This window comes from Candoia aspera, chromosome 3 (genome assembly GCF_035149785.1).
Source record: "Candoia aspera isolate rCanAsp1 chromosome 3, rCanAsp1.hap2, whole genome shotgun sequence".
Lineage (NCBI taxonomy): Eukaryota > Metazoa > Chordata > Lepidosauria > Squamata > Boidae > Candoia > Candoia aspera.
The window spans coordinates 4,796,586-4,824,045 of record NC_086155.1 but is presented as its reverse complement, the minus strand read 5'-3'; the positions used below and the strand labels follow the sequence as shown (position 1 = coordinate 4,824,045).

The following is a 27,460-nucleotide window of genomic DNA, read 5'->3' as shown; positions in this document are numbered from 1 at the left end:
GGGGGGGGGGTGAGAGTCTTGAAATCTCCCCGCTATAAATAGCATTGCCAGCCTTCTGCTGTTGAAAGTCTGCAACCAAGCAAAGGAGAAAGACGGTGAGTTCAAAGCCGCCCTCGGAATGCCCCCCTTGGGCTGGGGGACCAGGTGGGAGGCATTACCTGCCCAGAGAAGGCATCTCAAGAAACAGCAACTGCAGAAAAATCAGGGATGCTTGCAATTTTGGGGTTTCCTTCTGGAAAGGGGAGTTGATTAAGAGAAAACTGTATTGTGATGAGGATGGGTTTATTCGTGGTTAATTGGCTAATGAACCAAAGAACAGGTGAGGCAGGAAGGGAGAAGCAAAGATTTGCCCCCATGTGCAAGGGAGAAAGCACTACGGGGGGATGATGAAGATAAGTGTGTGGTTGAGTGTTCACACACCACACTTAGCTAGGTTCCTGAAGGAATACTTTCTGTGAGATTCTTGCACAAGCCCATGAACTGTGGACTAACCAAATAGACTAGCATATGTGCACTATAGGCTGAGCCCCACGAAGTTAACCAAGACTTAAACTAATTCAGTTTACCATGTCATCTGAATGTAGCTGCTATGTCTTTCCCACCTTCTGCAGATGCAGGCTGGTGGCAGGGTGGGTGTGATCTTTCCACCCCACCTCCCCCAAAACTGGAGTAGGAGCAAAGAGATTCATAGACTCTTCCACAGTTAATTTAATTTTGTCTTTGAGCTGGAAGAATGGTCCCAAATCCCTGGTTTATACAGAAAACAGATTCAGTTTGCTCACTTGGAGGACAGATCCATCATTAGATGGTATGGTGAAGGCTATGTAGAAGTTCACCTGTGGATACCAAATATGTTGGAAGCAAATATCAGACATGAGCAGCCAGCTTTCTACTACATTTGGTGAGCCTTTATCCCATCCAACAGAGTTCTCTTTCGATGTATAGAGGCTGGTAGAAGATATACTTTTTAGGGGATTATTGAACATGTAGAAATTTCTTAGATCCAGGACTCAAAAGCTGTGGCCCACCAGAGATTGTTGCCATTACATCTCTCCCCTTATTTCAAATCATTGGCCAAGTTGTCTGTGGCTGATGAAAGTCCAAAAATATCTGGCAATTTATAGATATTCCTGATCTAAAGGATTGCATTGGGGTGCTGGGAAACAGCAACCAAGCAAATAACTTTATATATGAAGTCCAGGCTCTGTGGATAGTTTACACCTTGGCTCATTTATTTAAGCTATCTAGGGTTAATTATTAAATTATTTCCTGGACAGAGTAATCTTTAACTTTGCTACTTTCTGTTTGGGATTAGTAACATTTCAGTAGCTGCTGATGCCTTTTTCCTTTAAATATTTTTCAGGATCTCATTCTGAGCTTAAGTTCAGACTATACGGTGTTCAGTGTTACACACTGAAATCAATTTAACACTAACATGATTTTTAAATTGGTTCTCGCAGTGCTGACAAATTCAATTCAATGCCATCCCTACCATTCCAGAATGAAACTATCTTCTCTATTATTGATCAAGCCCCTCCAATTTCTCCAGGGAATGTTTAGGTCTCAGGGAACAGAAAAGTCAAAGGAATAAAAACCTGTGCAATGATGTAGAATGAAGTCAGTGCCAGGAATGTTATGATTATTTTTCTATGATTAATTGCAATTTGTAACTGAAATTATGTAGTGTCCTTGTTTTATTTTGCATTGTTGCACTAGCTAAGCTAGCATCAGCTGACTGAATAAATAAAAATTATTGGTGAGAAGATTGCTTTCCCCAGCAAGGAGAAGGACCAAGTATGTTAAACCTTAAGCACCTGCTGAATGCTTGCTATAGCATAGTTAAAAGTACAAACACCTCTGTTAGAAAAATGTGAAATCTTGCAGTCTACTTGTTCTAAATAATTTGCTTTTTAAAAAATCCCAATATCATGGTCATGTAAGTGTAATGACTGTATATAACAACTAGACTCCCCCTATATTGTAAGTGGTTTCTTCCATGCACAGACTCCCAATGTATTATAGTTATGGAGCATATTCACTTCTCATGGGGCAGGATGGGGAGGGGACAGGGCTGGAAGATCTCCAAATTTTCCTGAATTGCATCCTCCAGCATTGGCAAATTGTAATTCATCAGTGGGGAAAGTCACAGCTTCTGGACCCTTAAAGTGGGGACTTTTTAGATTTTTTTCTCTCTGCAAAGCTCAAGGTTCACCTGAGGATCCTCAGATCTTTCCTCTTGGGGGGAGTTGGGAAATGGGCAGATGAGGCTTGGGCTTCAACTGATAGATCAGCCTCCCAAGAGAGAACTATTTGATTTCATGATTGCATTCACACAGCAGCAGGCTTAGCGAAGTTACTGGCTGCATTCACACAATAGGGCTGGGTTAAAGTTGGTTGGTTAGTTTTTTGTGGCTTAGAATGTTGTATGTTTGGGGTCTCATGAAAAGAATAGAGCAGAGCAGAGCAGAGCAGAGCAGAGCATAGTTTCCTCAACCTTTTGACCCTGGAGGAATCCCTGAAATATCTTTCAGGCCTTGGGGAACCCCTGCACATTCAGGCTCAAAGATAGGCCAGAAATCACAAAATTATTATATTCGTTTCACGTGTAGGCCTGTCTATATGCACTAACAGTGTTCTTAAACTAAAAATAAAGAATGAAACTGACCTCTTTAATGTGAAGTTGCCCGAATTTGAAATAATGTTTTTAATAAATCATGTTCTCCCAGGGAACCCCTGGTGACCTCTTTGCGGAACCCTAGGGTGCCACGGAACCCTGGTTGAGAAACCCTGGAATAGAGCAACCAGGTTAAATATCTTTTGCAGAGGCAACCTCTGTTTTATCAGCTCTCAGCAAGCAACAAAACGTCAGAGAAAGGTAGGGCTTTCAGCATGTTCCTAAGCCAAGGGAGCACTTAAATAGCCATGTATGGAGGCTATCCCTTCGATTTTGAGACCTGCAATGGACAACCTTCTTCTCTACATTGTTAGCCTGATTTTAATTACTCCTTATACGCTGTTCATGTTGTTAGATGCTTTGAAGTAACTGGACCCAAACAGAAGCCTTTTGAAAGCAGTCCATTTCTCAGGCTCAGAGTTACTGCTGGATTCTGCACAAGGGTTTGGTGATGGCCCAGATGGTTTCCGCTGCATCGCCCCTCGTTCTGCTGTTTCTCCCACTGACCTCCTGCCTACCGCTGGCACAGCTTTTGCCAATCAATGATGTGGGTTGGGAGCAGGTGTGGCTGAGCTCCCCAGCCTGGAGGGACCCCCCTTTGGGACCTCTGCCCAGCTCAGAAGAGGGGGTCTTCCAAGAGTCAAGCTCCACCAGATCCTGCCCGCCCCCAGGAGACCGATCCCAGCAACAGAGAGCTGAAAGAGCAGCCTTCTCCAGCAAAAGACGGGATGGCCGCCCTAATTCCTTAGACTTAACTTTCCATCTTCTTCGAGAGTTCCTGGAAATGGCCCGAGAAGAGAGATTGGCTCAGAAGGCTCGTAGTAATAAAATACTGCTGCATAATATAGGCAAATGAGGGGGAAGGGAGGTGCTGGTTTTCCATAGTAAAATGTATTGTGAATTTTCCAACTGTGCATTTGGTAGAGAGCCATGTGTCATCTTTCAGTCTGGTTACAATGTCTGATCTTCCTCCAGAGAACAGCTGGATAGAATACTTTCTTGGAATGCATTTGCCAGCCTTCAAAGGGAACATGTTTTGCTAACTCTTCTCTTGATCTGAATTCAGTGTATTGTGTTTCATACAGTACCATCAATAGAACAACCTCTTTTTCTTCTTCCCTTGAGCTTAGCATCCGTATTTAGACCATGAGTGAGACAGAAGATGGAATGGGAGTTATATAGTTTGGGTAGGAACTGGAGGTAAATGTTTTTTGGGGGGGGGTATTTCCATCCCTTGGACAAAGGGTATCCTCTAGGGGTCAAAAAAGTCGAGATGGTACCATGAGTGCATTATCAAAGCCCTGCCCACCTAAAGAGGGTTGGGGCTTTGATCAAATGATCACATTTGGACACTTTTCACACACACACACAAACACACACACACTGTGGATGCCTCTGCTGGGTCTTCCAGTCCCTACTCCAGTATCTTCACGACTTGTAAAGAGTAAGAATACAACCTTTGTAGAAATATGCAAGAGCAGTTACCTAGACAAAGAGGGCCAAACCATTCTTTAAGTTCTGGGAAACAAGGTAATATTCAGAAGCTGCTTGGGCGAGTGTCACTCTGATTTATTGGGGTATAAGGAAGGGAGGTACAGCACAATCAGACTTGAAAGGTTCTGTTATTATGGCCTCTTAAAAAAAAAGTGTAGTTCTGGTCTTCATGTGGAGTTGGCGTGGTCTGCCTAGGGAGGTTGACAATTGGGAAGTCATTAAAAACATCCCAGAATAAGACAATGGCAAGTCACTTCTGTGATGTGGCTAAACAAAACAGAACAACCTACATGGATTTGTCTTTCAAGTCGCCAGAGTTGAGCTTAGCTTAGGAGCATCTTTACTTTTACAACCATTGGGGCAGCCATTTTGTGACAGTGCCGGTGAAACCCTACCAGGCCATAAAGATGACCCATCCCTAGTTAAATATGCTTCATTCGCTAATTGTGACATTGCAGTTCAGGATCTGTAACTCTTGCAATGGAGCTTCTTGTCTTGCTGCAGGAAGATCTGATTGGGTGATGCTCCAAACTCTGCTAGGGATTTGGAAGTTTGCATTGCAGAAAAATGTCAGCAGGGAGCCAGAGAAGTGGGGCAGAGCTGATCTTCCACCAACTTCCCTTAATTGTGGAGCCAAAGAGTAGGATTGAAGCAGCTGCTAAGGAGAGGTTCCGTGAAGTCCTCATTCCTCCATAGGTCAGCTGTGGGATTGGAGACAGGACCCTGAAAAAACAAAGCATTGCAGAGTCAGGAATGGCTTCCAACAATAAGAAGAAGCTCTAGAGCGGTGTTTCTCAACCTTGGCAACTTTAAGCTGTGTGGACTTCAACTCCCAGAATTCCCCAGCCGGCATGCCGGCTGGGGAATTCTGGGAGTTGAAGTCCACACAGCTTAAAGTTGCCAAGGTTGAGAAACACCGCTCTAGACTTTTCACACAGTATATCAGGTCAACCAAAGGTCTAGAAGCTGCATTCGCATAAAACACTAAGCCTACTTAGTGATAATCTTGGTTAGGCGTTTGTCTTAGCATATTGTGTGAACCAGCCTGTTTGGCTAGTTTATGGTTTAATGTATTACATGAGCCTGGAAAATTGATACAAACGTAGTACAAATGTACATACATCATCAAGTGTGTTCGGTGAATGTAGCCCTTGAACAGTATTCGAAGATCTTTCTAGGATGGTGTGTGCAAGAAATCAGTGAAGAATAAAACATAAACTTGATGCCATAAAAATGTGTGCTGTATTTACCTTCGTAATTAGTGGGTCAGGGTTAGGTATGGATCAACTGGCGGCCCTTTGGTTTAGCATTTATTCATCCCAAAACAATGCTGTGAGCACCTGCTCTTAGTGATTGTCGTTTTATCCTTCTCAAATGGCCAGATTAGTATGCATAGTGTAGGGAAATCAAGCAAGGGCCAGCTGCTAGGAATTGCTGCCCAAATCACAACTTGTGTTTGCCACAGAACTGCAGAACTCACTATGACAAGATGTAGCCATGGCCACCAATGTGTGCAAGAAGAAGTATTAGTAAACCTTTAGAACAGGGCCAGGCTAACGCAGGGGGGATATCCCTGATTGTGGAGTCCTCGGTGCTCCCTGAGCTTGGCTGTTGGCTTGCAGATGTTTCATAACACAACTAGGTAACTTCATCACTGCTAGCATTTTCACTGACTGGCACTGAAGATGTTGCCTAGTTGGGTGATGAAACGCCTGCAAGCCAACAGCCAAGCTCAGGGAGCACCGAGGACTCCACAGTTCAACCCTGAGCTACAGAGATTCTCTTCAGTTGGTATATCCGTGATTATCAATCCTGATGGCTCATTATAACCACTTCTATAGAGACCCCTCCAGCTGCTTTGGGATGAAAGTGGGAAGGGGGCAGGAGTGTCCCCAGGGTATAGTCAAAAAAGTCAAGATGGCAGCCATGATGGTGCATCAAAGCTCTGCCTGTTTTTTATGTGCGTTGCAGGCTTTTAAGATTGTGTTGTAATACCCTACACTAATAAAGAGCATTCTTGAAATCCCTGCTGTACCTGTTTCTGAACTCTCAGAGTTTCTCTCTACCACATCTTATGCCAAGCACAATCAAGAAAGGGTTATTTTGAGTTTATTTCTGAGTGATTTTCTGGGAAACGCCTCTCTTAATAGCTTGTTCTCCCTTTCTCCATTCCCAGGGCCAGGTCTACATTGCCTCACAGTCCCATACAAAGCTTTTCTCATGGTCTTTGAGGCAAGTTTAGGAACAAAATAAATTATTTTATTAGTTCTTAAGTTGCTCATGTTTCAGAAATAAGATAAGAAAACTTTTATGTTTATGAGAGAGCCAGCAGGATGTTGCCATTAGACAACTGCAGCTAGATCAAGCCAACCTTGACCGAGGTCCTTACTTCATGGGGAAATTTGGACCAGTCACTTTCTCTCAACCAAAACATGCCTCACAAGATTTTTGCATGGAGAAAAGGAGGAGTGACCTCAAGGGACAATGAAAGAAAAGTTAAAAATGCAATAAAATGCAATGGGACAGAGACTGCATTGGTCACGCTTATGGATGACCTCTGGCGGGAGCGGGATGGAGGCAGTGCGTCCATCCTCACTCTCCATGATCTCTCAGCGGCTTTCGATACCATCGACCATGGTTTTCTTCTGGGACGACTCAGGGAGTTGGGGGTGGGTGGCGTGGTTCTGTGCTGGTTCACCTCCTTCCTCCAGGGCCGGTCCCAGTCGGTGTTAATAGGGGAGGAGAGATTGGGCTCATGGCCCCTCCTTTGTGGGGTGCCGCAGGGTTCGGTTCTCTCCCCTCTCCTGTTTAACATCTACATGAAACCGCTGGGTGAGGTCATCCGTCACCACGGGATGAGGTACCATCAGTATGCTGATGATACTCAATTGTATATCTCCATCCCGGGTGAAGTAAGTGATGCTGTGGCTGCCCTTTCCAAGTGCCTGGGGGCTGTGGGGGCCTGGATGGGGAGCAACAGGCTTCAGCTGAACCCTGGTAAGACGGTGTGGTTGTGGATTGATGGCTCCTCGGTATCCGAGAAGTTGTCATCTTTAGTTCTGGATGGGGTTGCACTGCCCCATTCAGAACCCGTGCGTAACTTGGGGGTCCTCCTGGACTCACGACTCCTGCTCGAAGAGCAGGTGGCAGTCGTGGCTAGGAGGGCCTTTGCACAACTTCAGGTTGTGCGCCAGTTACGCCCTTTCCTGGATCGAGATGCCCTCCAGACAGTCACTCATGCCCTGGTCATCTCCCATATAGACTACTGCAATGCGCTCTACATGGGGCTACCCTTGAAGAGTATCCGGTAGCTTCAGTTGGTCCAAAATGCAGCTGCGCGAACAGTGATGAGGGCTCCAAGGTCAGCACATGTAACACCTCTACTGCGTGAGCTGCATTGGGTTCCAGTTTGCTTCTGGGTCCAATTCAAGGTGTTGGTTATCACCTTTAAAGCCCCACATGGCATGGGGCCAGGCTACCTGAGGGACCGTCTCATCCCTATAACATCAACCCGTCCCACCCGATCGTGCAGAGAAGGCATGTTGCGGACCCCGTCTGTAAGAGAATTTCATCTGGCAGGGTCCAGGAGGCGGGCTTTCTTTGCAGTGGCGCCCACCCTGTGGAACATTCTGCCCCCCGAGGTGAGGCAGGCCCCTTCGCTCCCGACCTTCTGGAGGGGCTTGAAGACCTGGTTTTGCCACCTCGCCTGGGATGGGAAGGGCAATAGCTCTTCCTGGGGGTGGCTGGTGATGCAGAGTTCTCCCGACGGAATGGAAATCTCCCACTTGGAGTTTATATTTATATTTTTTATTATTTTAATATTGGTGATTTTATGATGTTAGGTTTTAAGGTGAATTTTATTGTAAACCGCCCAGAGGCCCCTTTTAGGGGGAGATGGGCGGTGATAGAAATGTGAAAAATAAATAAATAAATAAATAAATAAACAAACAAACAAACAAACAAACAGTTTAGAAAAGCACACAATTTTTCACAGGGCCCAGAAACCTTTTGGGGCTCATGATCTGACTTCATCCAATTGCTCAGAGGAATCTCAATGGCTAATATGGTACCAAACCTGGCTGGTGGTTGATGCCATTCCATTCAGGAGATGTTCTGCTTCAGCTTCTTGGCTGCAGTCCTGGCCACCACCCTCTTCATTCCCTGCTGAGCTGTCCATGGTGCTGAAGGCTTCTCCATGAGGTTGTCCCATGCTTTGAGTAAGTACGTTATCCGTCAAGTCATCCTCAGGTAGAGGTGATGGAGACCTGGAGTCAGTCACCTGGAATCCTCCATCCATCTGACTCTAAAATATATACATATCCAGGAGATGAAAAAGGGCTGTAAATCTGGATGTTCAACAAACTCTTGGATTTGAAAATGTTGTGATAGCTTTGAACACATTTCTATATCTGATTATCTAGCATAAATCAATCTGCTCTAGATCAGGGTTCCTCAATCTTGGCAACTCTAAGCTGTGCGGACTTCAACTCCCAGAATTTCCCAGCCAGCAAAGCTGGGAGTTGAAGTCCACACAGCTTACAATTGCCAAGGTTGAGGAACCCTGTTGTATTGTATTGTATAATACAAACCCCAGTTTAGGGGGCTGAAAAGGTATCAATCTACCCATTTCCTTGTAGAAAGAGTGCAGAGTTTCCAAGACACTTCTTAGCTGGGTTCACACAACCCACTGAACTTAAACCTTAGCCAGCAAACCACCAGTGCTCCCCTAACATACATGTCTCCCAAAACAGGCTATATTATGGCAAAATCTTGATCTAATGAGCCACTCAGGGGAAAGAGTTATCTGTTATTCCCAAACTTTAAACTGGAGAGACATCACCTCAGTAACTGATATCATTTCTGTGGTCATTAAAGAAATGATGTAAATCACTAAGAATATTTCCTCTGTTATATGCGAAGTCCATCGCATCAAAGTCTAATCGATCATAGCTTTGTGGTAATGTTCAATGTGATTTTACTTACTTATTTTTATCCCGCCTTTATTATTTTTATAAATAGCTCAAGGCAGCGAACAGACCTCATACACCTTCCTCCTCCTATTTTCCCCACAACAACAACCCTGTGAGGTGAGTTGGGCTGAGAGAGAGAGAGAGACTGGCCCAAGGTTGGAGATGTATTAGGCTTCCCAACCTCCCATTAGATCTCTACCCCTTGTCATTTCTAGCCAAACTTGGAGATGGCACCGAGCACAGTGGGAAGGGGAAATGTTGCTTAGCTGGGTATGAGAATTATCAGAAATTTGAAAGATGTGGGTATAAGAACCATTGAGAATATGAGAATCTAACTAACCCCTCAAATCCACAACGGGATAGACCATTCATGATTAACCTGAACTAATACATTGAACCATCTGGTAACCAAGTGGTTGTGTTTGTCCAGGCTCTTCATGGCATGCAAATTCAGTTGTTAGGTCTTTCACTGATCTGAGTTAAGTGTGTTGTATCAACATAGTCACTGAGAAATGGTACGTTGCAAAAGGTGACAAAGAACAATTACAGGTAGTCCTCACTTAACAACCATTCTTTTAGTGATGGTTCGAACTTACAACAGTGCTGGAAAAACTGACTTACAACCAGTCTTCACACAACTGTCACAGTGTCCCCATGGTCACATGATCACAATCTGGGCACTTGGCAACTGGTTTGCATTTATGGCCATCGTAGCGTCCTGTGGTCACATGATCGCCATTTTTGACCTTCCTGTCCAGCTTCTGGCAAGCAAAATCAATGGGGAACCACATGATTCACTTAATGACCATGTGGGTCACTTAATGCCTGCAGGGACTCGCTTAACAACCGCTGCAAAAAAGGGTGTAAAATCAGGTCAGATTTGCTTAATGACTGCTTTGCTTAGCAACCAAAATTCTGGTCTCAATTGTGGTCGTTAAGTGAGGACTACCTATAGTGGTAATCAATCTGTAGAGGGAAACCAATCAACCAACAGGAAACCAAGTCAAAAACCTGTAGACTTTTCCTTCAGCATTTGGCCAGAAATGCATAGTGGTGAAAGGCTGCATCAGCTCTTCCAGTAGGAACTGGATCTTACTTGGCTGAAGAAGGCTGAGCTAAGAGCCATGCACCATCTCACTTCTGCAATATTTGCTTTCACATTACAGATATGAGAAATTGCTGGAGGGGTTTCTTCCAAGAGCTCCAGCTAGGGCAGATAAATCTACCAATTCTGGTTTTGCAAATGGATACAAAAATAGTATAAAGCAGACAGATGTTATTCCACATGAAGAAAGAGAGGTTTTCTGCACGATTTTAATTGTGTGTGCATAAGTATGGATTTCATAGATTCATGGGGTTGGAAAGGACCTTGGAGGTCTTCTTCTAGCCTATCCCTTGCCCAGGGCAGGAATCCTCAGACCAGACAAATGGCTGTCCAACCTTTGTTTGAAAGCCTCCCATGATGGAGCAGCCATGATTTCAAGAGGCAGGCAGTCCCACTGCTGTGTAGCTCTCATGGTCAGAAGTCCCTCCTCACTTCCAGTCTGAATCTCCCTCTGCAAAGCTTCCACCCACTGCTTCTTGTCCTACCCTGGGGCACTGCAGAGCATAAATCCACCCCCTCTTCCCGGTGATAGCCCTTCAGGTATTAGAAGACCATTATCATGTCTCCCCTTAGCCTTCTCTTCTTGAAGCGAAACACGCCTTTAAAAATGTAACTGTATTAACCTGCACCTAGTTTTGTCAGCAGTGTGGAAGTGGTTTGCCACTGTCTTCTTCTGGGATGTTGTTTCAACTTCACAGTCTGCTTACACTCCTGGGATTTTCCTGGTGGTCTCCCATCCAAGTATGAACGTGGTCTGACTCAGGTGGACTCGGCCTACCTGCCACCTTGCTGAGCTAATAGACCAAGAGTGACTCAACAAGAAAAAAAAAACCTTCCCCAATCCATTTCAGAACCAAATCTCAACCCCCAATATGATTTCATGGAGTCCGAGAACTGGAAGATGCTATTCAGGTCAATGAAGGAATCCAAATATATCATCCTTGACTGATGGTTGTTTAGCTTCTGCTTGAGCATGTCCAGAGTTCGACTGAAAAGGAGCCCACTATCTCTGGATGATGATGATGATGATAATAGTAATAATAGTAAAACCTCCATGATAAGAAAAAAGGGAAAATATCGATAATTTAAAAATTACTTCAGTTCTCATAGGACCAGAGCCTAAAACTCAGAAAAACCAAAATTAATAGGAACAGTAAGAATAAAAGAAGAAATGACTGGTTCCACCATCAAACTGCTGATTTTTCTTTTATCGTTTCCCTGGAATCTACCTCCCTCTTATTTAAATTCTTTATTCTCTGCAATTTTAACTATTGTTGTAATGACGTATTTCGTATTTTTATTTTACTTTTTCTGTTATACTTTTCTCACTTTTTAAAGCAGCTGCTGTGTATTTTTTTGATAATGTATGTTACTGTGTATTTTTTTTGTTTTTGTTTTTTCTGCGATTATCTCAAAAAGCAATACAGAAAAGAAATTAAAAAGAAACCTCTTCCAGTTTCTAGTAATCCTTCTTAGTGGTGCCAAGTAACACAGTGTTCAAGCTGGGGTCTGAGCAAACCAGGATAAAGTGGAATGACTTGCGCTCCTTGAGTGAGCAAACCAGGGGAGTGAACTGGGGAATTTTGCATAGAAATTAAATTGAGCAAAGGGAAAAGAAAGTAGAGAGAAAGAAGATGAGAGCGGAAGAGCCGAGGGGGTGGAGTGGATGACTTTCAGCTCTATGAGTCTGGTTTCTGAATCAGGAGATTGGGACCTGGATCTTACCTGCTGGGTAGCCCACAGACGGCCTTCTCTGCCAGCCATAGTTTCAGCTAGAGACTGAGTGACCTCTTGGGTTGAAGCTACTGCCCCATCAGCAGCACCATTCAGAGTCCCATTGGCCAGAAGAGATCTTCCTTGCCCCTGCTCCTCCTTTCCAAGGGCAAAAAGGTCTTCAAGGTCCTCTTTCCTCTCACCAGCTCCTGCTTCAGCCTCTCCTAAAGTGTCCTCTGGTTCCCCACAGCCCCCTTCTTCTTCAGGCTCCGCTTCAGGGTCTTCAACTAGAACAAAGACAGAACTGGTGGTATGAAGATCAAAGCAACTTCATGGCTGAGGAGAGCATGTGGTAATCACATAGTCCAATCCAAAATTCTCCTTCAGGTCACGTTAGGGGCTCCAGTGTCCATGGCTCTGTCAACACTATCAGCGCTCTGGGTTATGGGATCCAGAATGGGATCCAGAATGGGAGGAATCCCTCCCCACTACTGGCATGTGTCAAGCTTCAACTGGGAAGCTACACTGCCCTGGGAAGCTGAAGGTCCCCATACTCCTGTGAAGAACTTCTCCTAAGGCGCTCTTTCCCATGACCTCACCATATGGGTGCAGCATTTGTGCAGTTCAGGTTTAAAATGCCACTGGGTGACATTCAAGTATTCACTTCTTCTTTAGATAGACGTTTCCAGCAATTAGGAACTTCATCATACTCAATATACTCATCAATATCCCAGGTTTATATGGCTGTTTGGGGTTTCTGAGAGGTAATTTTGGTGATGCAACAGTATGGAATTCCCTTCCTAAAACATACACATAGTACTTCCCTTACTATATTTTGGGGCCAGGAAAATCCCATCTTATTCTCTTGGGCTTTTAACAGTACTTTCTTTTAGAGCACGACTGGCTAAGTCTTTTGATGGAGTCTTTAAACTGGTTTAAATCATCCCTAATTTTCATTTTTGATGCCTGGAAGGGCTTTTTCACCACCTTTAATGAAATCCAATTGATAGAGAATTCGTTCCTCCGCATTGAAGTCCACTGTGTAGTGCTCCATGTTGTCATATCCTGGCTCCAAGACTTCTGGTTTGCAGCTCTGGCTCATCTCCCCAATCCTGGGATAAGGAGGGATAAGTTACAGCGCCCCCAGGTGGAAAACTTCATTTTTTTTTTCAACTCCCCAAGGCACGGATACTGTAAGAGAATGAGTCCTACTTACCTTTTGATGAGAACTTTGGCATTCTGATATATTGGAAAAAAGAGACAAGAGGAAGATAAATGGGGAAAAAAAATCAAGTTTAAAAAAAAAAAAACTAGCATGAAAAAGGATGAAGAGTTCTAGATTCTGCTACCCTAAATGCTGAACTGGGTTCATATGACATCCTTCATTAGTGATTGGACTGACCCGATTTCTGGAGTCACATGATAACTGGGAACATAACTTAAGTCAACAAGCTGGGTTCATTCAAACAGCTAAGCCCCATTGTCCAAAACTGAAGGGTAACATTAACCAATCTTAGCATATGGAGTAAAGATGCCCAGGAGATCTTTAACTGACTGAGTTTAAGAGTTCAAATGTCACAAATTGAACATATGGAGCTAATTTAGCTAAAGGTGCACAGCCTTGTAGCAAGACAGTTGTGTGGTACCCCAGAAGTTTGGTGTGGATCTCGAAGACACCCCAAATTGTAATGAAATAATGCTTTCTAATCTGAAGGGAAACATTATTAACACATGAAAGATCTACATTCTCTGATATATCATATTGGTAGAGATATATATTAATATATTCAAGATATATTTAATATCTCTATATGAAATACCTATCATTTTAATTGTATTCCAATATCAGTGCAGTTAAATTTAATTTCATTTTTTGTCCTGGCCCCATTTAGAAGGTCAGACACCCTCTATGTTTAACAGCGCTTTGGATGCTGCTGGATTTTAAAGCTGAGATACTGGCAGCATTCAGACATTTCACCTGGTTACTGAATTAACACAAAATATTTTAATGAGGCTGTCTGCACCAAAGCAGGAGACCGCACAGACGTTGTGATGGTCGTAAGTGCGAGGACCAGTCACAAGTCACTTTTTTCAACACCATTGTAACATCGAACGATCACTAAACAAATGGTCATAAGTCAAGAAATATATACACGTGTGTGTGTGTGTGTGTGTGTGTGTGTATAACATTTTACTTTTCTTTTTTTTACATTTTACTGATTCCAGGGCTCTTACCTGCACAAAAACAGACATCTGAGGCTCTTCCATGGATTGCAGGGCTGTGTCCACCAGCTTGGAAGAAGATTCAATGTGGTCACTGCACACTTTGCTCAGTGCTTTCAAATGCTGCATCTTGCCTTCCTGCTCATAAGTGATCCTTTGCAGCATGATCTTTCTCCTCTCTTCCAAAATAGCCCCCATCCGGTCAAACTTCTCGCACAGCGCCTGCTTCTGAGCTTTGCAGTTAGCCTGCTCGAAAGGGAAAGATCAGGCAATCAATCCAGGCCGGATGGTCTATCCAGTCTAATAAAACCATGGTTTGTCCCTTAGGCTGGGTCTGCACAACAACACACTCTGCCAGGCCGGTGGAAGATACAGCTGTTGCATTGGCTGATCGTGTTGTCTGAACCCAGCCCATGGTTAGCTTATGAGTCACTCTGTTGTGTAACCCCAGAAAACGGGATAATCTCATAACCTGGTTAAGTATGTTGTGGAAATGCAGCTTAAGGATGCAGCTCCTGCTTTTGGTGCAGTCACTCCCTGCTCTTCCTTTACATGTGAGTGAAGAGGACTCGAGAGTTTCAGTTTACCCTTGGGCACTAAACGTGGCTCTCTCAGAGGAGCAAACTCAAACTGCTTTTTGTTCTAAATGTAGAGTGTTCAAACAAAACATAGCTGGATTTTTTTTCCTTAGGCTGAAAAGGTTTCCAGCTGGAACAGACATTCAGAAACAGGTTATTTTAAGGTTAAAACAAACAAACAAACTGGAAAGCAGGCCAAAGAGCCAGCCTCTGGAATTATATTTAATTTCACTACCTGGAATGGATCCTATAAAAGCCCCTAGACATATTCAGGATGAAAAATGGTGGGTAGCTACAAAACATGCAGATGCATTCACCGGTGGTCAAAAAAGTCAAGATGGTGGCTGTAACGGTGCAAAGCTCCACCCCTTTTAAAGGGCCAAGGCTTCAATCACATGGTCATGGCCACCATCTTTACTTTCTTGACACAACCCCACCCCCTGTGCAGATATTCCTGAAACTACTTTTTAACACATCAGCATAGGTATCTTTCTAATAGAAAGAGATAGCATACTTTAAAAAAACATGACAGATTTTAATTCCTGGAGGGTAAATCATTTCTGCATTTTAAAAAAAGCCATTGCTACCACACCTTTGAAAAGTATCTGAATTCCACCCACCTGTTCTGGAGATTTATTTGGCTTAATTTACTTGATTTTTTAAAAAGCCACTTATCTATAGCCACTTGAAGGGGGAGAAAAAGCCTTAAAGGAATTCAGAATTTTTGAAATTGCCCCGGGGAGATGTTTTTCCTCACAGTACTCTCAAAAATACCTGATTCATCCTGAATCACACATAGAATTAGGCCATCAAACAAGTTAGGGAAAAGTCTTTTGGGCCTTCTACTGTTTATGCATCCTTATTCACTCCATCTCTTGGCCTTAATCTTCCACCCTTTTATACCCAGATTAGGGGGGTGAAGAAATACATTACAGCTCAAAGGTGAAGACTCAGAGAGGCAGCAGCTGACACAAACTGGACATGGATGAAAAATAAATTTACTTTAAACTGGGGCCAAAAAAGGGAAGGAGCACAGCTAAGACAGGAAGTAAAAGGAAAACATCATTCACAGATTTATCTAACTAAGGGCAGAGAGGCCACCATTCACCCTATATGCAAAAGCTCTGCCTGGATTCAGGCAATGTATTTAACCTGGTTACCAGATTAAAGAGTCGCTTGCGAGATGGGCAGTGTAGAAATATGAGAAATAATAAAATAAAATAAAATAAAATAAAATAAAATAATAAAATAAAATAAACTGATGTCTGGATTCTCACAAGAGACTAACCAGATTGGCTGGGTCTGCATAATATACCAAGCAACAGAACACAAACCAAGGTTAATGGTAACTTAGCATGTTGTGCTATGGTATTCCTCTGTTCCAGTTAACCATCTTGTGTGAACGCAGCCACTGAAAATGTCTGGGCATGTCAAAGAAGCCTAGAAGATATCCCTGATCTTCAGAAGTGGGGATGATGAGTAATGGCCTACCTCAATATTCCTGCATCTGCCTTGAAGTTCCCCAACATAGGCTTGGCTCCTGTCGTTGGTTGCCACAAGGGCTCCAATTCCATCAGTCAGCTCTGCCTAGATAGGAGAGATCAGAAGCAGACGGCCTGGCAGTCAAGATCCTGGTCAACCATCTTGACACCTCAAGCAGAAAAGGTACCAGGAACTCTTCCCCAGTTCATACTGATCATCTGCAGAATGTAATCTAAGCCCACAGATCATTTACTACGCTCATACCAATGTTTTGTGTTGGGAGACACCCAGTGTTGAGTTGTTTCCTGCATCAAGCTAAGCAGAAATGGGGTTGAATGATAGAAGGTTCCTCACAATAACTGTGGAAGTCCTGACTTGAGAAGGTGGCAGGGGGTTCCCTTTGTTGGATTTGTTCAAGTAGAAGTTGACAGCCGTCTGTCGAGGATGCTTTAAGTTGGGTTCCTGCACTGATGATGGGCTTCACTCAGTGGTCGAAAGCAGTGTTTCTCAACCTCAGCAACTTTAAGATGGGTGGACTCCAACTCCCAGAATTCCCCAGCCAGCATGCTGGCTAGGGAATTCTGGGAGCTGAAGCCTACACATCTTTAACTTGCCAAGGTTGAGAAACAGTGGTCAAAAGCAGGGCCAGAATAAGGCCAACTGATGCCTTTGGCCTTATGGGGCCCTTCAACAGAAGTGGAACTCTCACCATGAGACAGAAATGGACGTGACATCATCAGATGACACCTTCAAACCAAACTTTTAAACTTCAGTCACTCACCATGCAAAGAATTTTTATTTAGCAATGCAGATTAAAGTCACACCTGGCAGATCAGGACAATTACAAAAACATTGAAGTCCAGTGTGGCAGTGAAAGAACTAAGGGCACGATAGCTAGGGAGGAAAACTCCGTGATGCCCCCCTTCCCTTGGTGCCCTAAGACTGGGCTTATTTTGCTGAATGGTTAATCCAGGGCTGGTCCACAGGATTCCTTCTAAATCCAGGATTTTATGGCTACAGATCCAATAATTCCCCTTAATGGGTTGGAGATGGTGCAAATGGCAAGCCCACATGTTCCGATGGTGGAGAGGCTGATCTAAAACATGCTGGGCAACTGAGGAAACGTTAGGTCCGCCATTTTATGACAATATAAGCAGGCTGAAGCCAACCTTCTGCTTTGTGCAGATGTCCTGCAGTGGGGCTACTTCACATTCCTTGTGTTCTCCGAAAATCTTGCACAGGGAGCAAGTGGGAACAGCGCAGGTCACACAATAAATGTTGATCCTTTCTTCTTCATGCTCTTCGCAGATTGGATGCTCGGTTTTTAACAGAGGTCTGTCACAGGAGAAACAAAAATATTGGGAAAAATGAATATAGAGGTGAAAATATTGGGAAAAATGAATAAGCAGTTTGGTGAGAAAGAATGGGGACGCTTTCGGATTGTCTGTTTGCCCATCTTTGCTGCTGAATATAATCAGAATGTCAGGTGAGTTCTACTGATATCTGTAAGGGGAATCTGGGTGAATAAATAGCACCACCATTTAGTCTGGGAGTTGAAGTCCACACAACTCAATGTTGCTAAGGTTGAGAAACACCAATCTGTCCCAACTCCAGGTGATTTCAGTGCAGTTGCCTTAGCAACAGTATGGTAATGACCAGTGATGACCTTTTCTTGATACCTTCTCTGGGATTCCCTGGAAGTGTCCCATCCAGGTATGACCAAGGCTGATCCTGCTTAGCTTGCCAGTCCTCTTCGGGCAAGCTCATCCAGCTGATGCTCCCTTCAGATACAGCCAGGAAGTTGTCTTTTAACTAGGATGCCATCAACAGCCCATTGTTAGCTCTTGGGTGGGGGAGAAAGATCCAGGATCACTCCTATCCTACTTGGGAGATTTCCCAGAAGCATCTGGTTGACAGTGTGGGGAAACTGGTTATTAGATAAGGGGGCATTTGATCAAGAGGTTTTTGGCTGGATTGATCCAAAGTGTATCCTGTTCCAGGACATGGAAAAACCTCTACATGTAGTCTTCACTTAATGACCACAATTGGGACTGGAATTTAGGTTGCTAAGCAATGTGGTCGTTAAGGAAATCAGGACCCAATTTTACAACCATGTTTGTGATGTCATTAAGTGAATCACATGGCCATTAAGCTGGGTTTTCCCTATTGATTTTGCTTATTGGAAGCCAGCTGGGAAGGTTGAAAATGGCGATCATGTGGCTGTGGGATGCAGCAGCTATCATAAATGCATGATTCTTGCCAAGCGCCTGAATCATGATCATGTGACTTCAGGGATGCTGCGATGGGTCGGGTTTTTCAGAGCCGTTGTAACTCTGGACATTCACTAAATGAAAGGTCATTAAGCCTTGTACATTGACCTTGAATTATTTCAGGTGTAAGTTGGAAATTCATAAAAGTAGAATTCTTTCTTTCTATGTAAAGCACCTCCATTGGGTAGGAAGCGGGGGTGGGGGGCATTTTAAAAACTGGTCCTAATTTTTTTACAAGGTACACCAGAGACCTCTTGTGGTCAGATGAAATATTTCATGATCCTCCAAAAGGAAAGGGAAAGGAAAGAACAGAAGAGAGAACAGAGGAGAAGAGAAAAATCAGCTGCTGTGCGACAGTTGACCCATTAAGATTTTTCTCCTCTGACTTGGCCCTCTCTAGCTAATCCTTGGTGAATAATAGATTCAGGCCCCCTTAAATCCAAAGAGGCCAGGCCTTTTCTCATCTTTAAGATTTTAAGGGAAAGTCTCCTTTGAGTCAAACTCAGCCCCTGGACATTTCATCGATGTGTCCATGAGGCTTTCTGGGAACCAATATTGAAATAGTTTGCCATTACTTTCTTTTGATGGAGAAAATCAGCATTTTAATAAAACCTGTTAGTTGGAAAAGGGGCTACCAGATTCCTCCTAGCTTGATAATAAAAAGTTTGCAAGAAAAAAAAACAGATCAGCAAAGAGGTCCCCAGAAGCCATTAGGCTTTCTCTAATTCAAGGTTACTCCACCCGGGCTCCGTGGCACCCTGGGGTTCCACGAGAGGCCACTAGGGGTTCCCTGGGAGATCACCATTTAAAAAATTATTTCAAATTCGGGCAACTCCACATGAAAGAGGTAAGTTTCATTCTTTATTTTTAGTTTACAAACACTATTAATGCATATACACATGCCTGTCCATGAAACAAATATAATAATTTTGTTAACTCCTGGCCTATCTTTGAGCCTGAATGTGCAGGGGCTCCCTGAGGCCTGGAAAATATTTCAAGGGTTCCTCCAGGGCCAAAAGGTTGAGAACGGCTGGTCTAATCTGTTCTATGAGCAACTTAGGAAGATGCCCAGAGTTTAGAGGTGGCCCTACTGAGAGAGCTGCCAGATCTCAGAAGAATCGGTGAAGCAGATTTTGTGCAAGGCAAGTCTTCCAAGTGGGAGGTGATAACCGCCAGAGTCCCCCATTGGGGGTGAAGGGCGGTAATATAAATTTAACTAATAAATAAATAAATAAATTTGTTTCCATTTCTCCTGCACCACTCTGTACAACGTGGTCCTTCTCCTTTCTTGGAAATTGGAACAAAAAGGGTAGATTTCGTATAGCAAAAGTCCTATAACATTTTGGAAGGATAGGTGCAAAAGCTGGAGAACAATAACGACTGAGCACCATTTTGAGGTTAAATTGCATTAAAACCACAGATGTGCAAGTCAACACTATATCTTCCCTGGCTGCAGAGACTCCATCAAAGTCTTTGCTTTTCATGCTTCGAGGAGAGAAAACTAGGAAACAGCACCAAAATTTAGCACTGTCAAGAATCTTATGGATTCAGTGTTCCTCTTCGAAAGCACTGGGGTTCAAGAACCTTGATGGAAATTTTTATAATGGTCAGAAACAGAGTTCTCATCATCTACTCCTCTCCCTTTCCTCATCCTGATGTTTCCCAATTTAAAAGAGTGGGGGAGCTTTACACCTGAAAGCTCTCCCCAGGGTTTCCAAATCCTCGTTAGTTCTGTATTTGGCCAAATCTGCTGCCCACATTTAGAGTCTATCAAGATCTAGCCCACTGGGATAATTTGCCCACATTTGGGGATGCATGGAAGATCCCGAGAATAGCCGAGAAGGTAGCCAACCTTTCTGGTCCTCTTGCTGATGCTTGCTTGTAGATATCAATGATGTTCTCCACGAGTAGATTCCGTTGCAGGCCATAGATGCCGTGTCTATCCAGGACAACTTCATGGCGGCAAGATGGGCAGCGGAATCTCCCTGCAGACCCCAGGGTTGTCCCTCGAGACTGTGGTGTACAAGAGACCGGGATGATAGATACATCAGTAGATAAGGTAGGTGATGCAGCTTTGCTGTAGAGTTCTCCATGGAGTATTCAAGTGCAATCAAAACAATTCAAATATTTATTTAGTTAAAGCTGCCTTTTGTAAGGAAGGAGAAGGAGAAGGAGAAAGAGAAAAGTAACACTGTCATTCTAGGTATAGTAAAACCAAGAGATCTGGGATGCCACTTTGACTTACATTATTTTTTAACTTTTGGAAGTTAGAAAGTGTGCATGTATACAACACAACCACGCAATCAAAGCTCTATCCTTTTTAACCTGCATTGTGACGCGCAATACATGTAAAGGGGTGGGTGGGTTGATTGTGTGGTCTTCTGGGAGTTGAAGTTCACCCATCTTAAAGTTGCCAAGTTTGAAAAATGCTGCTTGAAACCTTTCTTATCCAACAGACTGCATAGGTCTGACAAACAGCACTTCCACATTGCCCAATAATCCTCTGCTTTCCCCAGTCCTCCAAAAAGCAACTAAAAAACTCTGGATAGCCCCCAGTTTCTGGTTAAATCCTCTCAGCAACACCTCTCACCTTCTAGAACAGTGTTTCTCAACCTTGGCAACTTTAAGATTTGTGGACTTCAACTCCCAGAATACCCTAGCCAGCATGTGTGGACTTCAACTCCCAGAATACCCTAGCCAGCATGTGTGGACTTCAACTCCCAGAATTCCCCAGCTCTCAAACCTGTTGAACTATCTAAGGTTCTGAGACCATTCCTACACAAGGCAGGGGGGAATAACAGGAAACTAAGCAAACACCTTGTTAGTAGAGGGAAAACAGAAGCAGGAAAGCATACAAGTAAGAAGGGGAAAAAAGTTAATGCTGGCTGGGAATTCTGGGAGTTAGTCCACACATCTTAAAGTTGCCAAGGTTGAGAAACGCTGTTCTAGGAGAAAGGGAAGGAGTTGAGTTGTAATTGAGGTCTTCCAGATGGGGAGCAAGCTGAGCCCATGTGACTGAGGACCTTGAGACATCCTGTCCAGGGAAATCCAGCCTGTCTGGCTCTGTTTATCGTGGCATGTTTCATGGGAACCCCCCAAAATGGATTCTTTGGGTAGGTAAGTTAAGCATGTTGTGTGAAAACTGCCACCCGCGTACAAATGGCGAGGGGAGGAAACCGAGCGGGCTGCCTTCCCTCGTCCCTGCTCTGACAGCAGAAAGCTGGCAAGCTTTGGCGCGCTCAGTGGGTCAGATGCGGGAACCCGTTTTCTCCAAGAGAAGATGGATTGGCCCGCCTTGTATTTCTCTCTATCTCACCTTTCAGAATCAGAGGCCCTTGGGGAGCAAAGCAGACTTCCAAGAACTTGAGATATGCCCCCTCTTCCTTGCAGCACAGACATCGCAAAGGTCAACGGCTCAGTGCTCGCCCCCCAGGGGTAAGCAGGGTACTAACTAGGTCGGCTGCAGCCAAAGAGCATATTATTTTCGCAAGAAATCAAAACACAGAAGACTGAAGCAGAGCCATGATATTCAATAGCGCAAAGGCAGCAGTGTTTCTCAACCTTGGTGACTTCAAGATGGGTGCTGGCAGGGAATTCTAGGAACTGAAGTCCATACATCTTGAAGTCCGCACATCTTGAAGTCACCAAGGTTGGAAAACACAGGTTTAGGGTGTGCTGTGAACCCCATTAATCTGTAATTACCAAGTGAGTAGCAAGAAATGTATAGGGATCCCTATGATCATTCTCCACCATTTCAGAACCGTTTTTGGACAGAGCAACATGGTTCCCCATCCCAGAGATCTCAGGAGCATTTGGCCTTTCAGCACATGCTGTCCTCTGGTTCTTCTGCCAATCCGGAAGTGGCTGTCTGACTTCCTTGAGCTGTTTTTAAACCTGAGCTATATTGCAAATGGCATCTCTGAAGGGAGCATTCTGGGGATAAGCCACCAACTTCCCTGCACCATGAGAGGTCCCAAGATCAGGAGAACATCACTCATCTTTGCTGTTTCCTTTCTTCTACTCCAGAAGCTCTACTTCCCAGGAACAAAGCGCTGCCATCAGTCAAACAAAGGAAAACACAGAACCGGGAGGAAGAGGAGGAAAAAAGTCCAGAGAGCTCTAGAAAGGATGTCCATTATTTAAGTAAATTCACAGGGTGATAACAGATTAACTAGGCTCACAATACATGCTAAGCCATGATTTGTTGTAGAAGACCCAATGGCTGAGTTTCCATGTTAAGCTATAACTCATAACGCACAAAACTGGAATAGTAGAATCCACACATTGCTGCAAGCCAAAACTGAACAAATCGTATTAAGGTCTAACACAAAGTACATTCCCAGCAACATCTCTCTCCTGAATCTGGAGCATTGTCAAAAAATGCCCCAGCCCTGACATTGTGAAAAAGATTCTTTATTACTTAAAGCATGCAAAAAGCACAATCATGCTCCCTTCCCAGTTGGGCTATAACGTCATTCTTGTAATTATTTTCAAAAAGGGACCTTGCTTTTCCAACACCAATCTGGCTTGCTAGTGGGAGGGGAATCTCTATCCTTGTTGCTGAATTCCCGCCGCCCCCCCAGCATTTCTGGTACTTCCTCTAAAGTCCCTCTGTGTGTGTAGGGACATGACCCAAAGTCCCTGAACCTTTTTGTATTCCCCAGATCTCCTGACAACTGTACTGCTGAATTGAGGTGGAAATCCATGAAAATCAAAGTCTAAAGTAGGCTTCATTGTATTTTTTAAAAGGAAATCCTCCCTCTAAAAAAGAGAAAATCCTAGCCACACACAAACACATAGGATATGATCCCATCCATCTCACTGTCTCATCTGCTGCAATCCCTGAAATCCCTGAGGGCGTCTTCCAGCTTCCAAAGATTGACCCAACTCTGTTCTTAAGTTCTGAGAGCCAGCTGCTCCCCACTGAAGAGCATTTCCACAATCTGATTTGACAAGTCCCCAGCTAACCTGGAAAATATCATTGGCACATTTCCTGCACAGGTTGTGCTGGCACGGGAGGATGACCACAGGTTTGGTGAACATCTCCAAGCAAATGGGGCAGATCAGCTGCCTCTCCAAGTTCTCCATCGTGGGGCAATCTCTTGTGCAAGAAGTGTATTCCATGTGCTTCGACATGACCAGGGAACCGGCAACTGTTCATGCAGGTGCAGCTTTTTCTGTGTGCCCTTGCAGGACACGGTGGTGGGAAAAAGCTGGACAACCCCAGAAGCAGGTGTCCGTGTAATCTCCCCAGAGGTCCACCACATGCTTCTTGAAGGCTCCAGAAATATAACAGCAGAGTCTCCAATGCTCCCCACCGTCTCGGACAGTGAACGGTTTAAGTTTCGACTCTGCCTTAAAGGGCCATTTCAGCTCAGATACAAAACTTGATGTCTTAAAGCAGGTAGTCTGGATATAAGGTCTGGAAGTGGGCAGAAAAGCAACTCTTCTCTCCAGCACATGGATGCAGTCTGGTTCGTTTTAAATCAGGTAACTGGGAAATCTTTTCTTCTGTAATTCATTTTCTGGAGTCCTTGGTGCCCTCTGAGCTTGGTTGTTGGCTTGCAGACTGAAGAGGTTGCCTAGTCGGGCAACGAAATGTCTGCAAGCCAACAACCAAGCTCAGAGAGCACCAAGGACTCCACAGTTCAACCCTGAGCTACAGAGATTCTCTTCCATTGGTAATTCATTTTCTCTAGCAGATCTAAACAACAGAGAGCAATGCAGTGTTACATTGGTGTGAGTCCATTCACACGCCATGCTCAGCCATGTGGCTTTTGGGGTTTAGTACCATTACAGTATGTTCTCTAGATCACGAGTGATGGCTCAGCATAACTGCAATTGCTTCTTATTTAGCAAACCACGGTTTAAAAATCTTGGCTTAGTCTGGGCAGAGCCCACTTGTAACAGGCATGACTGCCAGTTGGAGGGCTTGAATGTGAGAGAGGTTCCCAAGGGAGCCGAACAGAACGGGAGCAAACGTTGGCTCGCAGATAAGACGACTTGCAGCCAGGAGAGGGGAATGTTATGCTGACACGGACGAATGCGTGGTACAAGAATAGATCAGAGCGAAAAGAAGCTGTAAGGTCTGTTAGTTCCTGTGCTCTATGAGCCTCGGGTGTTTTCCAGTAGACCTGGGTCACATCCCACTCCAAATTCCCTCCAGCTTTTCCTTAATCCGAAACTGAATTTGCAGTTGAGGGGGGAGGCCGAGGAATTGGGTGGCAGCGGATCAAAAAATGGCTGCCTTGTTGGAAAGGCTGTTGATTCTTGTCATTTTTACAAGCAACTTTTTGCCTTTCTTTTGAGAAAAGTTTGAATAGTGCCTCTTTTATCTCCAAGGCCAGAAGAATTTTGCCTTCTGGGCTAGCCTTTGGCTGCTGAGCAATATGGAGCAGAATCTTTTTCCTCTCTCCACCCCCCCACCCCCGTTTGCCTCTTTTCTCTTTAAGTAAAGCCCCTTTGTTTCATTTTTACTAAAGCTTTACTGGGGTGAGGAACCAGATTCCTTCTGAACTGTCGAGATGAACCCCTAGATCAATGTTTTTCAACCTCAGCAACGTTAAGCTGTGTGGACTTCAACTCCCAGAATTCATGGCTGGCTGGGGAATTCTGGGAGTTGAAATCCACACAGCTTAACGTTGCTGAGGTCGGGAAGCACTGCTCTAGATTAGCAGTTCGCCTAGTGTAGCCTGGGGACCTCTGGGGTTCTCCAAGACCCTTTCAGGAGGTCCTGCAAAGTCTAATAAGTATTTTAAAATGTCTGTTTTAATTTCTAGTACAGTAAAAAGGAGCTGGGGGTGGCCAATACATTTAAATAACTAAAAAAGTAAATGATAGAAGCCACATTAACCAAAGCTCTTTGGGGTCCTCAATTATTTATAAGAATGTAAAGGGGTCCGTAGGGCAAAATGTTTGAGAAGCACTGCTCTAGACCACCCTGGAGGAACCCTTGAAATATCTTCCAGGCCTCGGGGAACCCCTGCCCATTCTGGCTCAAATACAGGCCAGCAGTCACAACATTATTATATTTGTTTCATGGGTAGCCCTGTAGATATGCATTAACGGTGTTCTTAAACTAAAGAACGAAACTTGCCTCTTTAACATGAAGTTGCCCGAATTCAAAATAATTTTTAAAATAAGTCATGACCACCCAGGGAACCCCAAGCGACCTCTCGCGGAACCCAAGGGTGCCACGGAACCCTGGTTGAGAAACCCTGTGCTGGATTGTCAATGAGGTTTCTTTACTTATTTTGCGCTCAGCCCTGGAGATTTGGTGGACCCTGAGCCGCTGAGCTAAGCATTGGGTGAGCATGAGAGAGCCCAGCAAACGTGGTGAACAGGATGTTGTAGCACCGTGGGGGGAAGTGTGATTTAAAGCGTGAGATTGTTTCATTTTCTGTTTTTTGGGCTGTGAGCTGTGTAGGATTGTGTCGTATAAGATAGGAGGCCGTGTTAAGTTTTACTAATAAATAAATCACCTGTTTCCAACTAGATTGATTTTTCTATACAAACCTTTCTTGATCTGATGTCAGCAACTTTAAAGTGATCCCCATGCTGGCTGGGGGAATTCTGGGAGTTGAAGTCCACACATTTTAAAGTTGTTGAGGCTGAGAAACACTGCCTTGGACCTTTGGTCTTTTCCCCTTTTGAGCCTGTAAGACTCCCCATCAGATCAGGTAGAAATAGCAAATACCATGTTTAGGGTTTTGTAGTGATTTTCAATTATTTCTTAAGGTGATGCGATGTGTCTAGTTTTATACATTAATTATTTAATCACTGAAATGACGAAATAGTGAATTTTAAATTTCACGACAATAGTACATTTTTTTATGTACTGATACTGTGATTTCCATCCTCTAATGCTGGGCTAGGTGGAAGGAAAGAGAAGAAGAGGATGACCAGCAGCAAGAGGGATGGGCTCGGTTACAGCAGGAATGAGGGTGTCCTTGGAAGACCTGAAGGACCACGCTGGGGACAGATCCTCCTGCAGAGAACCTAGGTGGTCACTAAGAGTCGACACCAAGTCCATGGCACATAGCCAGTCATGACCTTTTTCACATTCTTCCCCCCTCCCCCTTTTATGTAGTCATTTATTTTGTTCCTTAAAATAAATTTAAAATTGTTCAAATAAAGGTTTTCTTCTTTCACCAAACTCTTAGACATACCGCTACAGAATTAGAAACCTGCACGGATATAATTTGGGATGAGCAAACTATATTGCTGAGAATGAGAAGGCATCTAAAGAGAACAAAAAATAAAATTTATTTCAATCACTTGAGATACTTTGCAGCTGAATATACCATGGATGAACTATACTCCGGAACTAGCTTTATTAGAATCAATAAAGCAAGATCATATTTTTGAACAGGCATGTGGGTATAGGAATGAGTAAACTTCACCATCATGTTTATTGAATAAATATTAGCTGGCTACATTCACCTACTTCATTAAACCATGAGTCATGGTTTATACACTGCAGTTGGCTGAGTTCACACAGCATGTGAAGCCAAAATCAAACAAGTAACTTTACAGTTTAGCCCAAGGGAGGGACCCAGCCGCCAAAATAGTTTGCTTCCCTCAAATTCTATGACTGTGTCATTGGGCATTTTTCTAAGAACCCTTTATGGATGATGGTTTTGCGCTGAAAGCCTGCAACCTGAATTTCCCACAGTTGCTCAGATCCATGACCAAACACCTAATGCTACACAATGAATCCGGCTGCCACTTGTGGATTTCCTCCCTAATCAGTCCCGTTTTGGCTAGAAACAGCAACGATTCCAGCAACGAAGAAAGAAAAAATGCAAATCAAGGAAAGGTTTTGGTTTTTTTTTTGCCATGAAAACATTTATTTTACAATCTTGATTTCTGGTAATTTAGCAATCTTTATTTATTTATTTATTTCCACTTTTAAGTTCCTACTCAGACATACAATACATAAATTACCATGC

At 43.9% G+C, this 27,460-nt stretch overlaps 2 protein-coding genes across 2 annotated transcripts; one reads left to right on the top strand and one right to left on the bottom strand.

Annotated features, from left to right (window-relative positions):
• The first annotated feature begins 2,786 nt into the window (after positions 1-2,786).
• On the top strand, positions 2,787-3,639 carry LOC134494788 (corticoliberin-like). The gene has a single exon (XM_063300035.1). It carries the CDS (start codon positions 3,126-3,128, stop codon positions 3,528-3,530), a length of 405 nt encoding a protein of 134 aa, XP_063156105.1. The 5' UTR covers positions 2,787-3,125; the 3' UTR covers positions 3,531-3,639.
• A 561-nt stretch (positions 3,640-4,200) lies between these two features.
• LOC134492806 (tripartite motif-containing protein 54-like) lies at positions 4,201-23,645 on the bottom strand. Its single transcript, XM_063296916.1, has 10 exons — positions 23,478-23,645; positions 20,362-20,522; positions 17,409-17,574; positions 16,249-16,344; positions 14,192-14,425; positions 13,173-13,195; positions 12,944-13,068; positions 11,969-12,243; positions 8,244-8,471; positions 4,201-4,891 (listed from the first exon to the last, which is right to left on the bottom strand). The coding sequence occupies exons 1-10, from the start codon at positions 23,643-23,645 to the stop codon at positions 4,790-4,792; spliced, it is 1,578 nt and encodes a 525-aa protein (XP_063152986.1). The 3' UTR covers positions 4,201-4,789.
• Between the last annotated feature and the right edge of the window lie 3,815 nt (positions 23,646-27,460).